General features: G+C 33.9%; 1 protein-coding gene across 12 annotated transcripts in view; it reads right to left on the reverse strand.

The window, feature by feature from the left end:
• EHBP1 (EH domain binding protein 1) overlaps positions 1-18,271 on the reverse strand; it is a 378,662-nt gene that overhangs the window by 206,140 nt on the left and 154,251 nt on the right. For 11 of the 12 annotated variants that reach the window (XM_058683956.1, XM_058683952.1, XM_058683950.1 and 8 more), the window contains 2 exons: positions 4,976-5,157; positions 2,282-2,421 (listed from right to left, as the gene is read on the reverse strand). In XM_058683956.1, the coding sequence (XP_058539939.1) occupies positions 2,282-2,421; positions 4,976-5,157 (322 nt within the window). Of the gene's footprint in view, positions 1-2,281; positions 2,422-3,783; positions 4,126-4,975; positions 5,158-18,271 lie in introns of those variants that run through there. The other variant, XM_058683961.1, reaches the window with a different exon arrangement.

Consider the following 18,271-nt stretch of genomic DNA (forward strand, 5'->3'; position numbering starts at 1 on the left):
ATAAACATAATGCAGGGGCGCCTGGGTGGCTCAGTGGGTTGAGCGTCTGACTTTGGCTCAGGTCATGATCTCGTGGTTTGTGGGTTCGAGCCCCGTGTCAGGCTCTGTGCTGACAGCTCAGAGCCTGGAGCCTGCTTCAGATCCTGTGTCTCCCCCGCTCTCTCTTCCCCTCCCATGCTCATACCCTGTCTCTCTCTGTCTCTCAGTAATAAATAAAAGTTAAAAAAAAATTTTTTTTAACTTAATGCAAATGTCTGCATTTATTATTGAAAGAAGAACCCCAAAATTTACTCAAATAAAAATAACAGCTGGGAGGGGTTTAAATAAAAAAAAATATATTGACTCTCTCATCTTACATGAGGTGAGTCAATACGTTCTGTTTTATTTATTTATTTTAAAGATTTTATTTTTAAGTAATGTCTATACTTAACGTGGGGCTCAAACTCACAACCCTGAGATCAAGAGTCACTTGCTCAACTGACTTAGGCAGCCAAGCACGACTGTTTTATTTTTAATGTTGGTAGAGAAATACAGGTTCATTCATTTATCTGTCTGGCTTTTTTATCTTAGATGATAGTAGACTAAAATGAAAACAGAATGTATAGCTTCCAAATAACTCTATTTAAAAATGCTTAAATAAAGAACATTTGCGAATGGTAAATTTTAAGGTGTGAATGGAAAAAAATAATAAGAAAATTCCCAAATAAAAGGATAAAGTAATGTACGTGAAATTAAGTATGCAGTTATCAAAAAAATGTAACTATTAAGGGCAAAGAATATAAAGATAGATAAACCAAATACTGTTTATAAGAGAAGTACTTAATACAGGTTAAAAATAAAGTGATAAATACACTAGGAAAATACAAATATAAAGAAAGCATGAGTTAAAATATCAACACCAGACAAAATTTCACGGCAAGAGGCATAAAGTGGGGCAAACTGATCAAATTACAACCCATAATGAAACTATTAGAAAATTAATTTTTATGCACTAAAGAATTTAGCATTGAAGTTCTTAGTATTTCAAAGATGAACTACACAAAAAGAATAAGACTATAAATAACTAAATAATATAAATTTAAAGTTTGGCCTAATAAATACATGCTGAATCCAACAAATAGAAAATATATATAAAAAGATACTTAAAAGAAAATTTACAAAAATAGATCATGTATCTAGACTACAAAGAAAAAAACCCTCACTCATATGAAATCGAAATTTGAAAGGCTTCAGCATCTTATTTAAATAAAATTAAACTGGTAACTAACTAAAAATAAAAAAGTCCATGATAAAACCTGCTCTCCTAAACAACCCTTGAGTTAATTAAGAAATCAAAACAGCAATCATAAATTAGAAATTAATAATTTATAAAATTTACACAGGACAAAACATACACCTTTGCATATAAGTCTAATCAATTCCTTATAATAAACTTCTAGAAGTGGAGTGAAAGTGAACATCACTAGAATTGAGAAAGTCAAGAAAGTTTTTGGCTAAGGAGTTAAATGCATCATATGATCAATGGAAATTCCCCATATAACAGTAAGAGTTGAGGCTAAGCCAAGAGATGACTGCCAAAGTGCCCTATGAATTTGGAAACATATCACCTAGATGATAGAAGTCTAGGGATCTCATTACAGAAATTTAGGACACTTCATTAGCTGAAAGGAATATGTACACAGCGCTTGATTCTCACTCCAATAATAAAGGTATGACATCAATTCCTTAAGGTGATAGATTATCAATAAATATTTATTGCCCAATCAATACAAAAGATTCTAAATATTTAATCATCTTAAGTAGTTTGACCAAGCCAGCTATAAGGAATACTGGCATGGAATCTTCTAGATATAAGGATACATGAGATATATACAAATCCAAACCAAAGAATGTGCACATAATTTATGTGAATAAATGCACATGAGCTAGGAAACAGTAGCCAATGCATTTTGTCATGCCACCCTTAAGGCAGATCTTTACTTAAAAGAAGGTTCATCCATACAATGACATAAGAAGTGTGAACATATTTAGGCCACTTTATACTATAATCAGTAGTTCCAGTAAAGTTTTATGCTTTCTTGACTAAGCTTGGACTTCATTTTAAATTCTGAAAATCTGTTATTAACCATCAGCACATAAAGTTTTCAGAGAACTAAATGGCATATTAAAAGGCTTACGGAAGAAAAAGTACTCTAGTAGCATTCTTTTTTCCTGGAAAACTGAGTTTTCAACTTCTCAAGAAAAAAAGATAAACTTTTAGCTTAATGCTAATAAAACCAACCTGTAATTTTTGCTGCCTTTTCCTCTTGGTTCACTCGGTTCTCATCATCTTCTTCATTATCTTCTTCAAAGTCATCTAAATTGCCGATGTCAGCCTGCTTCATACTCATCAAACTAGCCAAACTTTGCATGTCTTCATCCCTACATCAATGATTTCAAATTTAATACACAGTTCATTAAATGACATTGTTTGAAAAAAGTTTAAGAAAATAATAATATAGTCTTTTTTCTAAATATTAATGAGCGCTTTTAAATAGTTGTACAAGACTACTGAAAAACGTAAATAGTCATATTCATTAATTTTTAAATGGCATGTTTAATTAGTAAAAAGCAAACTAGATTAAAAACTAACTAATTAGGAGTTAGTTTAACTCTTTGCTGCCATCTATGGAAGACTAAAATTTTCTTCACAGGATTAAAGTGTGGGTTCCTAATCATTAAGTCTGGAAATAAAAACTTGTTTCATAAAACAGTGAGATAGTTTGCAAATCAATAAGATCTAGACTTTAAAATATTCAAGTTTTCAAAATAAATTAGAATAGAAATTCTTAATCTGAAATCCATGAACCCTTTTGGTTTTGTGGGTAGGAGGAAAAAGAAATGGTAAACCACTGTAAACTTATACGTAAATCTTATTTAAATGTGCACTTTTCTCAAAGGGGCCATAATTCCCCAAAAGTGAAGGAACTATTGGAACAGCATTTTTAAAAATTACAAAATGAAAAATGACCTGGATTGACTGTAAGTTAAATACCATATACTGGATAAAATGTAAAAATGTTTTTTATCTTGAAGTATTTTAAATATAAGTATATAAAGTTTACCTTACTCTATAATGAAATCAAATAATGAAGTTTTCCTGAAATATCATTTTCACCTTAAATTTCAAATAAACTACCGTGAGTAAAACACATTTCTAACACATTACATACAAACTAAATTTCAATCTGATATTCTTCCCTAAAATTCAGAATTTCAAATTAAGATACTGTTTCCCATGTTCTAACTACAATAAAATAGAAACAAAACAAGAAAACTCTTTTGTAAAGAAATGTTTGTTAACATTCACTTATTTTCTAAATATAGTACAACTATGCAGACTAAACTGGTTTTTGAAATTCTTTGCATTTTATCTCATGTAAGCCTACAGTTGACATAACCATTTCCCCTTTTAAAAATAAATTTAGTGATATCAAGTCTGCATGAACAAAAAAAGTTTTATTACCTTATATGAATGCTATACAAATTGCTCACCTGTCAATGAGGGATAATTTCAAGATATATCATTACTCTTGAAATGTTAACTTGCTTAATTTTACCTCTGTAATTTCCTCATACTTTAACCTTGAACATTTTTCTCTATGAAAGGTTAAGGAGGCAAGGAGTGTGGAGGCAGAGAGGGAGTTTAGGGTGTTTTAAGAGAAATTTCCACTGGAATTGAGACATTTGGTTTGACTGAATTTCCCAGATTCTCCCAGGGATGGATGGTGCTGATTCACTTACTGCTTCTGCCCAGTGGAAAGGAGTCCACATTCAAAGGATCTTCTCTGATTTTGTTTTCTCTTTTCTTCCTGTGTTTTCTTTCCTTTCATTATGGCTTGAACTTCAGGGTAAGATCTTTATTTTTAGGTTCTCAGTATTTAAGTCTAAAATTTAAGGTCCTGAGATGAAAGACTGATTGCTTCCATTCTGCACTGTCCCTCTGCCACACTCACTCAAAAGCCAACTTTCCAGAGATGAGGCTTACAGTTATCTACCAAGTCATTTGCTACCCTGTAGATGAGTGCCAAACATCTCATTTTGACTGACGCACAGAATCCAGTCTAATCAGTCAAGTAGACATGGCCAAATATAGTAACCACATTCCACTGGCTCAAATACATTTAGAACTATGATTCAGATTGGATCGAAATGTTCATAGCTGGCTTCCTTCTCTCACCTTTCAAATCCAGGCTTAGAGTTTCCATTTCTTCCCTCCCTGATCTTCCTCTCCAAGTTAAGTACTAACCCTTTCATTACACCCCAAACATACACTCATCCTTGACTTGAATGTATGCAACAAGCATGGTAAATGTTACATTTTTCCTGTTCCAGGCATGTTTACCTCATTTTATACAGTTAGAATTTTACACTTAGGAGATCAGAACTGGTGTAGGAATTACCTTTGTGCAATGCCTATTCAGTACTTAAGAAGTGATTGCTTAAAAGGATAATTATATAGAAAATTGTACTTTGCTATACAACTTTTGGAAGGCCGGGCCAAAGAACATGAATTGGTAAAAGTCCCTTTAGTTCTTTCATCCCTCTTATCCTGAACTTTTCATCTTGGGTTCCTCTTATATCTCAGCTGCATCAAACAGCTCTACAAACTGCACTGTCTGTACTTAAGAGTACAACTACTTACACTAAAGACAATTAATACAAAACAAACATGGATGGCACCCTATGATACACAATTTAAAATTTGGAAATTGCTATAATATTACTTTTATATTATTGCCCATTCTCTAGAGTCAAGAGACTATATACACCAAGGAGTTCATTTAATTCAGCCTCCGAAACAAAGAATGGCAAGAATGACTGGTATGCAGTAGGATATTCTCAACTGTTGCCAGTCTACTAAGTCAAAAGCTGTTTACATACAGTTTTTAAACACACTGAGAAGCAGCTTGTCTTTTTGACAAAAGAAACTTACGTGGCTTTTCCTTCCCGAAGGAAAATGCAAGATAATGAAAACTGGAGAGTGGCAGATACAACTTTTTTAGACAATGGCTTGAATTTTAACTTGACATCAGTCTGAGTTGGCATAGGGCTTGCATACTGTTTCATGTTGATGCTGCTAGTAGCCAGAGCTTTCCTTCGACCAGAAGGGGATTCCTGGAAGATAAAATATAATTTGGAATTTTGGAGTTATTTTACACCCAAATATTTTAAAACACTATTTAAATAACATGATTAAATAACAATTGAAACTTCCTTCCCCAATGTATTCCTGTAACACAATATTGAAATAAAATTGTGATGAAGTTATATTGCAACTTTTACCTCTTTAAATAAGGCAGACATAAATTGGAGAGAGCTGGCCGAAGTAGAAATAAACTAAAACAACTCTAAATATGTCAGAAAAGGGAAAGCGAGGAATGGAAACTAGGACAGAAAGCCTCCAGAATTCCTCTAAAAAGAGGATAGAACACAGAGATAGGTATCAAAAGTACTCGACAACTGTTTTCCTTCCTTTCATTCTATTTAATGTAATTAATGGTATTTCTCCTTTTTGAATGCCTACCATTTTTATAGAACTTCCAGCCTCTGTGGCATTGTGTCTCGTTTTTACTACAGTATCTGAGTTCTATCTATCCTCTAATCTGAGCCTTATTTCTTCCTAGGGCCTTTTTTGATCACTCCACTCCACAGTTCTCTCTCCCTCCCCTAAGATCACATCTATCAAGGAAGAAACCGTTGGTTTCTCTGATGCTATGTCTGTGGCAGACACTGCCAAGCGATTCTAGCAGGTCTCAAAATTCTCCAAACAGAGACTACCAATTCATCAGAAATGAATACAAAATAACACCTATTTGCTATCAAGGGTACTTAACATTCTAGAAATAAGCTATCTCATTTCAAAATTATCCTTAATAGAATAATAGCCTAGGAGAACAGTGAAAACAAAACAGCAAAATAATGATTGGACATTACCTATGTATAAGACACGTTGTTGATTCAAGAGAGATATGAAGATGATTAAGATGTAATCCCTTACTACGTGTTCTAATGGCAAGGGAACATTTTAGATGAGGATAATTTGCAAATAAAGTAAACCAGAGTTCATATGACATCATTAATGTAAACCAGAGGTCATACACCAGCATTCCTTAGGATTTACTGGTTTGGAGTTCACATCTAAAATAAGGCCTAATTTTCAAGCTGTGTGACTCTGAGTAAGTAAACAAGCCTCACTAAACATCCCTATAAAATAAGGAGACTAAACAGAAATCCATTTAAGCTCTACAATGGTTTTCTATAAAATTATTCGATTTTCCAACCAAGGCTGGAAAAACTACCATTAACCTTTGAATTATTATTTAATAAATCTTTATTTTATTTGTCTTCTGATTGACAAACCTGCCTAAAATAAAGATATACTAATTTAATCAAAACATTAAGCCAGCCTTTTAGAAAAAAATTGACATTTCTGCCAGCAGGACAAGTAAAAAATGTAATGTAGCATCCCTAAAGAATACCTTGTTTTAAAATGTGGTCTTATCTGTCAGATTATGCACAGCAATATTATACAGAGCTATTAGTGCATGTAGATACCTTATGAATGAATTTCAAAAATGCATCAAGCACTTGAGAAGGATTTAAGCCCTCTCAGAAGAAATACTTAAGAATATGCAAATACCCTCAACTGAATCAAGTTGAACAGATGTGACTATCCCAAACAATACAATTGTTCTTTCCCTGGTCGCTACTGTCAATCAAAGAATAAGATTAAGGTCCAAGGTTCTGACAATGTGCAAAATGAAAAAGTATGATCAGGTAGTATCAATTTATTACACTGATATGAACAATAATCTCTTATTGTACCTTTAGAATAGCTAACAACTTTTACATATAATATAGGATTTAAAGCCTCTGTTTTGGAAGCATGACATACAAACTGCCACACATTATTTTCAGATTTTTTAAACAAATCTGTTTCACAAAGTATGACACTAATCCCCTAATAATAATTATTTTTTATAACCAAATAAACTATAAAAATTAAGGTAACTTGGAAATGAGCATAATTTTGAAAGCCCAATTTAAGGATAATTGCTATAAAAGCTAGAGTTTTGACGATTAACATTCAAATTCATTTTTTAGATAAAAATTTTTTAGAAGGGTTTTCTGCTGAACTCAAGCAGTTTTTAACTTTTTGGTATATCAGTCTCTGAAACAACAGAAAATAAAAGCTACTAAATTCTAACCATATTTAGTTGTACCACTTTAAGTATTTACTTGCTCAGCAACAATGAAAACAGCCCTTTGTAAGGTCTGGACAGGTGAGCAGAACAGTCTTTTGAGTCTACAATATCCATTTCTATTGTTAACGCAGGATCTCACTAGAGTCTGTGCTGGGAAAAGAGGTCTGAACTGTATTTCTAGTAATTCTCCACCAAGCTCCCACATTGTTTTCCTCTTTAAGGATCTTTCACAGCTCTACCTCAGCTCCATGAATCTCCACTTTTTACAACCGAGTCTAAGTCTTTACCAGCCCACAACTGATATCACCGCTATCATCAGTTCTATAAAGAGGAATGAAATAAGCGATTGCAGTGTGAGACGAGCGTGTCTTTTGCATCTTATAGTCCTTCCACAAAGGAGTAGGGGCCAGCCAGGCAGAGAGAATTTAGAATTACTCTTACTGCTGCCAGAGTCCTAATGTTATTTCATGTCGGGCAAGGTACAGAAGGGAACAGAAATGAGAGAAAAAATAGTAAAAGGAATTTTAAGAGAAAGAAAGAACAATGACAAAGTCAGTGAGTGTTCACATATATGTAAGACTAAGTTTCTGTCTCTTGGCCTACGTTCATACATGTTTGTATGTGAATCTGACAATATTTGAGGAATTACTTCAAAACTCCTAAAGCCAAAGTTAACTTTAGTGTTTACTAAAAAACAAAAATAAAAGTAAGAGAGCTTTAGACAATTTAGATGACTGGATCCTATCCCCAGAGATCTTAAATTAGCAAAACCAGAGATAGGCTCAGGAATCTGCTACATTTCTAAAAATAATATGTACCTCCCTTCTCTACTCCCAGCCCACCCCTCCCACACACTCACCACTACTACCAGGTGATTCTAATCCAGTTAATCTAAAATCACACTTTCAGAAATACTTCCCCTCAGAAAGTTCTTACATAATATAATCATTTTTGCTTAAGAAATATCACTTTCATTTTTCCTAAGTATTCTCTGCTATAAAAACGACTTAGCCTATATATTTCCATTTCTTTGAAATCCAGCCTATTGTAGTTGCCATCAGGCAAACCTGCATTTGAATGTAACACCAGCATTTATTCACTGGTTAATTTCTGGCCCATTTCTTCATGTATCTGAGCCTTAGTTTCACACTGTCAGATTGACAAATATTTTTTTAAAAATTTTTTAATGTTTATTTTTGAGACAGAGTGAGACAGAGAGAGACAGAGCATGAGTGGGGGAGGGGCAGAGAGAGAGGGAGACACAGAATCCGAAGCAGTCTCCAGGCTCCGAGCTGTCAGCACAGAGCCTAACACGGGGCTCGAACCCACGAACTGCGAGATCATGACCTGAGCTGAAGTCAGATGCTCAACTGACTGAGCCACCCAGGCGCCCCAGATTGACAAATATTTTTAAAAGCTGGACAATACCAAGTGATGATAAAAATGGGGAACAATGCAAACAAACTCTCTTACACTGCAGGAGAAAGTTCTAACTGATATAGCCACTTTGGAAAGCAAGTTGACATTACCTTGTAAGGTGGGACACATGCATATCTTACAACTCAGCAATAATATCCATCTTAGATACATGTCCTGGAGAAACTCTTATAACAATATACTAAAATATCTAGTAGAGTTTTTAGCATACGGTAGGTACTTAATAAATAGTATTTATTATGAATATTTATTGACCACTTGACCTGATTTATTACACTAATATTACAAGTAATCCTTCCTGGATCACCAATCTTGAAATTAGGAAAATAAATAAACATAACTCAATGCAGGATGTTTAAAGCAATGCAGCTATGGGGGCACCTGAGTGGTTCAGTCAGTTAAGCATCAGACTTTGGCCTAGGTCATGATCTAGCGATTCCCAAGTTTGAGCCCCATGTCAGGCTCAGTGCTGACAGCTCAGAGCCTGGAACCTGTTTTAGATTCTATGTTTCTCTCTCTCTCTCTCTCTCTCTCTCTCTCTCTCTCTCTCTCTCTCTCTCTGTCCCTCCCCCACTTGCTCTCTCTCTCTCCTCTCTCTCTCTCAAAAATAAACAGTAAAAACAAAATTAAAGTAAGGCAGTTATGTTACTAAAATCTATGCATTGACCCCCAACATTCTTACCAGACCTAAAACGAATTCTCCACTTCAATGTGCACCCTCATTCAAGTGATAACCATACGAGCAATAGGTGAATACATGTTTTCTCTGTATAGCTTAAAAGGGAAAAAATTTATAATGACTTTATTTTAAAAAAAAATTTAAATGTTTGTTTATTTTTGAGACAGAGAAAGACAGAGCATGAACGGGGGAGGGTCAGAGAGAGAGGGAGACACAGAATCTAAAGCAGGCTCTGAGCTTTCAGCACAGAGCCCAACGTGGGGCTTGAACTCACGGGCCGTGAGATCATGACCTGAGCCGAAGTCGGACGCTAAACCGACTGAGCCACCCAGGCGCCCCTATAATGACTTTATTAGTAAAGAATGAACTGATTATAAAATAAATAAATACAGTTTTGTAAGATTCGGGACTTCTTTATAACTATTTTTAAACATTATAGATTTTACAAAAAAAGCATGTATCTAATCTTGCCACTTCCCCAACCCCCACCCAAGCTAACAACAACAGGTATATAACATAATGTAGCAAGCAAATTAATTAAATTTAGTTAAATTTAGTGTATTCTTTTTTTCATATCATAAGAATTTGGAGAGAATATCTCTTGTCCAAATTATTCAAGTTAGGGTCTTCTTACAGAATAGTTCATAGTACAATGTTTCATTTATTATGGATCCCAAGATTAATATAATACCTCTCCTATTAAAATATTTGACAGACTTCCTCTACCTATTAAAATGTCACATAAAATAAACCACAAGCTAGAAATTGAACTCTTTCTCCTATATACAAGGATAGGGGGATGTGGGGGAGCACTACTTCGATTTTATGATTTTTCAGAGTTTTATTAAACAAAATGTTCTAAAAAGATTGTCATGCACTAATACTTTAATTAAACTTAATGGCAATGTTGATTTTTTACAATTGTGAAATACATTATAGATACTGAAGTATAAAACACAGAAGTACTATTTTAATGACTAATAAAATGAACATCCTGTACCACCATCCAGCTAAAGAAATAGAACACTACTATGTCCTCTCCTGAATCGCCTCCCTTTCCTTCCATCATCCAGAGATGACTACCACCTTTAATTTTGGATTACTTCTTCTCTCCTCTTTTCCAAAAAAGAATACTACTTATGTATGCAACCCTAAAGAACATGTTGCTGATGAATGGATAAACAAGATGTGGTATATCTATACCACAGAATATTATTAGCCTTAAGAGGTATAAAATTCTGATACATGATACATCATGGATGAAACTTGAGGACATTATGCTAAGTGAAATAAGCCAGACACAAAAGGTCAAATACTGTTATGATTCCTCTTATATGAGGAATACGCAAATATATAGTGACAGAAAGTAGAGCAGATATTACCAGGCATGGGAGAAGGGGACATGGAGAGTTATGTCTAATGGATACAGAGTTTCTATTTGGTATAATGAAAACAATCTTGAAACAGATAGTGGTGAAGGGTACAACACCGTGAGTGTACTTAATGCAACAGAACTAGCTGCACACTTAAAAATGTTTTAAAAAGTAAGTTTTGTTTGTAGATTTTATCACAATAAAAAGTCAAAAAAGAATATAGTGTGTAGTTTTACATATTTCTTGACTTGATACAATGAAATAACATTAACATTTTTGTGATGTGTTTCTTATGTTCAACATCGAGTTCTCATCATGATTCCGACTAGGTATTGTAAAGAGGGTCATTCCTATATTATTCTCGATCTTAAAAGGGAATGCTTCTGATTTTTCATCCTAAAATATGTTTCCTATAGGTTTACTGTTTCTTCTTTCAAAAATATTACTCTTTATAAAATTAAGTTCTCTTATGACTTTGAGGTTTTAAATCTACTTCTAATTTTATTTTTACATATAGGTGTTAAACTTTTATCACTTTAAAAATATTTTGGGATAATTTAAGATCTTTTAAACCCTTAACTTATTAATGTGATAATTTAATAGATTTTCTAAAATTAAAGCAACTCCACATTCCTGGAAAAAATCCAAAGTTATCTGAGCTTGTTTTCTTTTAGAGAAGGCTTCTAATTACAGATATAATTTCTTTAATGATTATAGAAGTATTCAGGTGTTTCGTGTCTCCCAATGTCAATTTGGATAAGTATTTTCCCCCTTGGAATTTACACATTTCATCCAAGACTTCAAATTTAGTGACATAAAACATTTTAAAATCTTTTTATTATTTTAATTTCTGTAAAATCTATAGTTTTGTACTTTTTACACTCCCAATGCCATTTGTGTCTGCTCTTTTTTGTTTCTAGATAATTCTTGCTAGAAACTGTCAATTTCCTTGGGCTTTCCCAATCAACAACTTTTGGCTTTGTTGATCCTTTCTAGTATGTTTTCTATTTTAGTAGTTTACGCTCATTTTTACTATTTCCTTCCTCCTAGTTCCCTCAGGTATATTTTAACTCCTGAATTCTGAGCATTTCTTCTTTCCTGATCTAAGCATTTAGGACTATATATTCCTCTAAGTACTATTTTAACTATACCTCACATTTTATTATTAATTATTTTGTTATCTTGTATTTAAATATTTTCTAATTTTTCATTACAAGTTCTTTGACTCATGTTTAGAACCTTTTTCCAACTATATGGAGTTTTTCTACTTTCTTGTTTTTATGTTTATTTATTTATTTATTTAGAGAGAGAGCACAAGCGGGAGAGGGCAGAAAGAAGAAGAGAGAGAATCCCAAGCAGGTTCTGCATGATCAGCCCAGAGCTTGATGCAGGGCTTGAACTCACAAACTGCGAGATCATGACCTGAGCCGAGATCAAGAGTCGGATGTTTAATTGACTTAACTGCTACCTCTCTACTTATCCCCTCTACTTATCTTTATGTAATAGATTACATTTCATTGATTTGGGGGTCACAGAATAGGATCTACTTAATTTCAATCCTTCAAAATGTATTGAGGCAAGTTTCATGGCTTAAGTCATGATCAACTTCATACATGTTCCATAGGTCCTTAAAAAGTATTTAACTGGTATGCATACACTGCTGAATCGCCTATAGCGACAAATCATTCAATTTCTTACGTGATAAGGACCTGCAGGGCAGTAGAAATGTCAAATATAAGGTCATGGAACATTTTCTAAAGGACACAAATCAAGGAATAAATACGTGCAAGAACTGAAAAGCTACTCAAACATTTCTTCTCAGGTTCCTTTTTTTCCTTCTGAAATAACCTCCTTTTATTTTAGGACTGTCTCTTATACACAGCATATAGCCAGAAAATTTTTTAATACAGTCTGATGATCTCTGTCCTTTAGTGGAGAGTGCAGATCAACAGTTCCCAAAAGTTTTTATTTCAAGGCCCTTTTAAATGCTTTGAGAGGGGCACCTGGGTGGCTCAGTCAGTTAAGTGTCCAACTTCAGCTCAGGTCATAATCTGTCAGTTCATGAGTTTGAGCCCTACATCTGGCTCTATGCTGACAGATTGGAACCTGTTTCAGATTCTGTGTCTTTCTCGCTCTCTGCCCCTCCCCCTCTCATGCTCTCTCTCTCTCTCTCTCTCTCTCTCTTTTTAAAAATAAATAAATAAATAAATAAATAAATAAATAAATAAATAAATAAATGTTTTGAGAACTACAAGGAGCCTTTATGTAGGTTCCATCTATCAATATTTGCTTCATTAAAAAATTAAATATAAGAAATTTAGAAAATATTTAATTCACTCATACATAACTAATAAACTCATGTTAACATATTTTTATGAAGAATAAATATACTTTTTAAAAGACTTTATTTTTTAGAGCAGTTTTAGGTGTACAACAAAATCAAGACAGAGGCACAGAGATTTCCCATATAATCCTGAGCATACACACATACAGAGCCTATCCCATTATCAACATGACTAATCAGTATGTTACACTGTTTACCAAGGATGAACCTACACTGATGTATCATAATCACCCTAAATCCATAGTTTACCTTAGGGTTCACTTGTGGTGGTGCACATTCTATTTGTTTGGACAAATGTATAACGCCACATATCTATCATTATAATATTAAATGATATTTTACTGCCCTAAACATCCTCTATGCTCCACCTATTCATCTCCCCTACTCCCCACCATTGGCAACAACAAAAAAGTGATCTATTTTCTCCATATTTTTACCTTTTCCAGAACATCACATAGTTGTAATCATACAATTACATAGTCTTTTCAGATTAGCCCCTTTCATTTACTAATATGCATTAAGGTTCCCCTATGTCTTTTCATGGCTCGATAGGTCACTTCTTTTTAGTGCCAAATAATATTCCATTGGCTGCATGTACCCCAGTTTATCCATTCATCTCTTGAAAGACACCTCAACTGCTTCAAAATTTTAGTAATTATGAATAAAGCTACTATAAAACATCCATGAGCAGGTTTTTATGTGGACAAGGGTTTTCATTTTGTTTGGGTAAATACCAAGTAGTATGACTGCTGGGTTGTATGGAAACATTACGTTTAGTTTTATAAGAAACCACCAAACTCCCTTCCAAGTAGCTGTAGCACTCTGCATTCCCACCAGCAACATATGAAAGATGTTGGTCCACATCCTCACCAGCACTGGGTGTTGTCAGTGTTCCAGATTTTGGCCATTCTATGGAAGGTGGATAGTGGTATCTCATTGTTTTTATTTGCAGTTCCCTGATGACATGATGTGGAGCATCTTGACATATGTCTGTTTGCCATCTGTACGTATTCTTTGGCTAAATGTTTCTTAAGGTTTATGTCCCATTTTTTAAATTGGGTTGTTTGCTCTTGTATTGTTCTTTGTATATTTTGGATAACACTCCTTTATCAGATGTGTCTTTTGTAAGTATTGTCTCCCTGTCTGTTGCTTCTCTTCTTCTCTTGATACTGTCTGTCACAAGGCAAGTTTTTAAATTCAATGAAATTATCCATTATTTCTTGCATGGATCATATCTTTTGTTTTCTATCTAAAATGGCATCACCATACCCAATGTCATCCAGGTTTTCTCCTGTGTTATCTTCTAGTAGTTTTACGGTTTTGCACTTCACATGGAGATCACATTAGGTCACAATTTGAGTTAATTTTTGTGAAGGGTGTAAAGTGTCTATCTAGATGCATTTTTTTTTTTTGCATATGGATGTCCAGTTGTTCCAGCACCATTTGTTGAAAAGATTATCTTTGCTTCATTAGTTTCACTCCTTTGTCAAAGATCAGTTGACTATATTTATGGGGTCTATATTTAGGTTCTGTGTTCTGTTCCACTGATGTCTCTTCTTTCATCAGTATCACACAGTAGTGATTACTGTAGCTTTATAGTAAGTCTTGAATTCAGGTAGTATCAGTCCTCTAACTTTGTTCTTCTCCTTCAATATTGTGTTGGCTATTCTGAGTCTTCTCCATATGCTTCTTCATATAAACTTTAGAATCAGTTTGTTGATATCCACAAAATACTTTGTTGGGATTTTCATCGTGAATGATTGAATCTGTAGGTCAAGCTAAAAAGAACTGACATTTTGACAATATTGAGTCTTCCTATCCATGAACATGGAATATCTCTCATTTGGTTCTTTGATCTCATTCATCAGAATTTTACAGTATTTTTCATACACATCTTGTACATATTTTGTTAGCTTTACACCTAAGTATTCTGGTTTTTGGGGTGCTAATGTAAATGAAATTGTGTTAATTTCAAATTTCACTGTTCATTGTTGATATATAGGAAAGCAAATGACTTCCATATATAAATCTTGCATTCTGCAACCTTGTTATAATCAGTTAGTTCCAGGAGGTTTTTATGTTGATTCTTTTGTTTTCTAAATAGATGATCATGTATTCTGTGGACAAAGAGAGTTTCACATCTTACTTCCCAATATGTATACTTTTTATTTTCTTTTCATGTCTTATTTCATCAGTAAGGACTAACAGTATGATGTAGAAAAGTGGTGAAAGGACATCCTTGCCTGGTACTTGATCTTAGCGGGAAAGTTTTGAGTTTCTCACCATAAAGCATGATGTGAACTGTTGGGATTTTGTAGATGTTCTTTATGAAGTTGAAGAAGTTTTCCACTATTCCCAGCTGGCTGAGATTTTTGATTTTTATCATTAATGGGTGTAAGATTTTGTCAAATGCTTTTTCTGCATCTACTGATACAGTCCTGTGATTTTTCTGTTTTAGTATATTGATGTGGTGGATTACATTCATTGAAATACTGAACCAGACTTGCATATCTGAGATAAATCCCACTTGGTTGTGGCATATAATTCTTCTCACATTTTTTTGGATTTGATTTGCTAATAATTTGTTGAGAATTTTTACATCTATGTCATTAAGAGGTATTATTCTATAGTTTTCTTGTAATGTCTTTGTTTGGTTTTAGTATAAGGTAATGTTGGCCTCAGAGAATAAGCTAGTAAGTATTTTTTCTGCTTCTATCCTCCAAAAGAGATTGTAGAGAATTGGTATACTTCCTTAAAAGTTTGGTAGCATTCATCAGTGAACCCATCCAGACCTGTTGCTTTCTGTATACCCTCTATACAAAACAATTTAATAAGAAGAGTGCCACTGTTTTATATTTTTACAAATCTCTTCAATGTGTTTGTATCACTCTAAAATATCACCAATGTCCAATTTGACAGACAGCTAGATTCTCATCTCTACTCTCATGTTCAATCTGTGTGATATGCTATTTAGATCGAAGTATATGAAGAAAACCCAGCCTCATACAGATATACAGTTGGAAAAGATAGGAGTATTTTAATGATCCTTTCAGACAATTTGAGCTCTTCTTTCCTACTATATCGAAACTCTACAAATGGTATTTTCTTAACAGTTAACAGTAATGTGGAATCTGAAACCCTATCAATAAACTTTTCACAAACTTTTCAAACTCTGTTAAATTAAGATCCAATGCTCTAATCATGCATGTTGAATGGGTTTTTTACTCATGCATAATTTTGTAACATCATATGCTTTAGTCTTTTGGAAAATACTGATTATCTGAATGATGCAGATATTCTATTTTTTTAAATGTTTTTATTTTTGAGATAGCGCCAGTGAGCAGGGCAGGGGTAGAGAGAGAGGGGGACAGGGGATCCAATGCAGGCTCTGCTCTGACAGCAGTGAGCCTGATATGGGGCTCAAACCCACTAACAGCAAGATCATGACCTGAGCCAAAGTCGGACACTCAACTGACTGAGCCACCTAAGCACCCTTATGCAGATATTTTAAATGTTTACACATTCCATTATATAATACCAAAGGAATCACATTTGCTTATATCAGTACATATTCCATCAGAAAAATCTTTAAACACTTGGAAAATTATCAAGCTTAACATGTTGAAAATAAGTTTTGCAAAATACTTTCACTTGAAAGCTCATATTTTATCATTGGGAACAAACAATTTCAGTCACTTTAAGTAGCAAGATCACTGTGTTCAGTTTCAGGAAAACGTTTGTTAAATTAATACCTAAGTGTTCATAAGAAGTCAGTCATTTTTTCAAGTAAAAATGGTGTTCCAGGGAAAAAGGGTGATTAGTTTACCACTCAACAAATCACACAAATGCTTAAGTAACTTTGCTCTTTGCAATGCAGTATAAGTACTTTATGCATACTTTCCATTTTGTCAGAGAGAATATTAAAAAGACTTAATATTCAAGGGATGAAATTTAATAAAAATAATAATTTTATCACAACATCAAGAACATACATAAATGAAATCCAAAGAAGACTAGTTCCTATTTATAAAATTTCAATATCACTTCTACCTATTAATACTAAGAACAGAAGAGGCAATCTTCCTCATTGTTTTCTTCTGTGCAATGAGTTCATTACACTGATGGTACAGCTCTGGGATATCAGCTTTGTGCAACAAAGGGACTTTATTAGGCCTCCCATCTTGTGGGCATGGCCAGTGCTAGACTTTTCCTGCATCTCCATGCAGAGGCAAAAGCAGTAAATCATGGCTTCAGTAGAAATCCTCAGTGGGAAAACTAAGATGAATACTTATCTTCTAGACTTCCTGCTTTCAATTTTATTTTATTTTATTTTATTTTTTTTAGTTTCTTTGGGTTCTTTCTATCTGTGTTACTTAAGAAGTGCATTTGCAAAGATCATTTGGTCATATTTTACCCAAGTTTTTAACTGTTTTCCAATAGGGGAGTTATCCACGCTAGCTAGTCACGTCACACTGCCAGAAGCAAAATTCTCATTTGAATTTTACAGGAATAGAACTGAACATTTCCATAAAGAAATAGCCATCACAACAAAGTTCACTTCTCTCACACTGACCTAAGCTCTTAATTTAGAAACTCTTAATGACTTATTAGGATTGTTCAAGAACTTATTTTATTGGAACTCTCCAGATTAAATCTGCAGTTATCATTGTAACCAATACTCTCTCTTATTTTGTCTGTTTAGATGCTATGTTTCACCATCACCTTAAGCAGGTAGTAAGTATCTGATGATAAATTAATGCTTGCAGCATATAACCTTTCAGAGCCTCACAGCCTAATGCCTGATTCTGTTCATTCTTGACAATCAGAACTCTAAATTCTATTCTGATTTTATACCACTGAATCAGGGCACCAGGAGATGAAGGGACAGACAGAACTCTGGACAGCATTCTAAAGATGTGTCTGACACTTAAAAGTCTCAGTTATTAGATCTTACCCTCTAGCCCATGTGATTTATTTGCAGTAAAGAACACACTGAAATATTTGTGTAAATTACCATCTTCTCTACTGACTCAAACAAAAACTGTTAAATGAGATAATGTGGAATTGGGAGGGACCATAGAAGTTTCTTAATACAACCTGTCACCCCCAATGCAAAAGCACCTTATATCACCCCTAACGGAATTATCACACTTGCTTCCTGGTACTTTTCATTCAAATTCAACCTAAAAAC

The sequence above is a fragment of the Neofelis nebulosa genome, chromosome 9 (genome assembly GCF_028018385.1).
Source record: "Neofelis nebulosa isolate mNeoNeb1 chromosome 9, mNeoNeb1.pri, whole genome shotgun sequence".
NCBI classification, from domain to species: domain Eukaryota; kingdom Metazoa; phylum Chordata; class Mammalia; order Carnivora; family Felidae; genus Neofelis; species Neofelis nebulosa.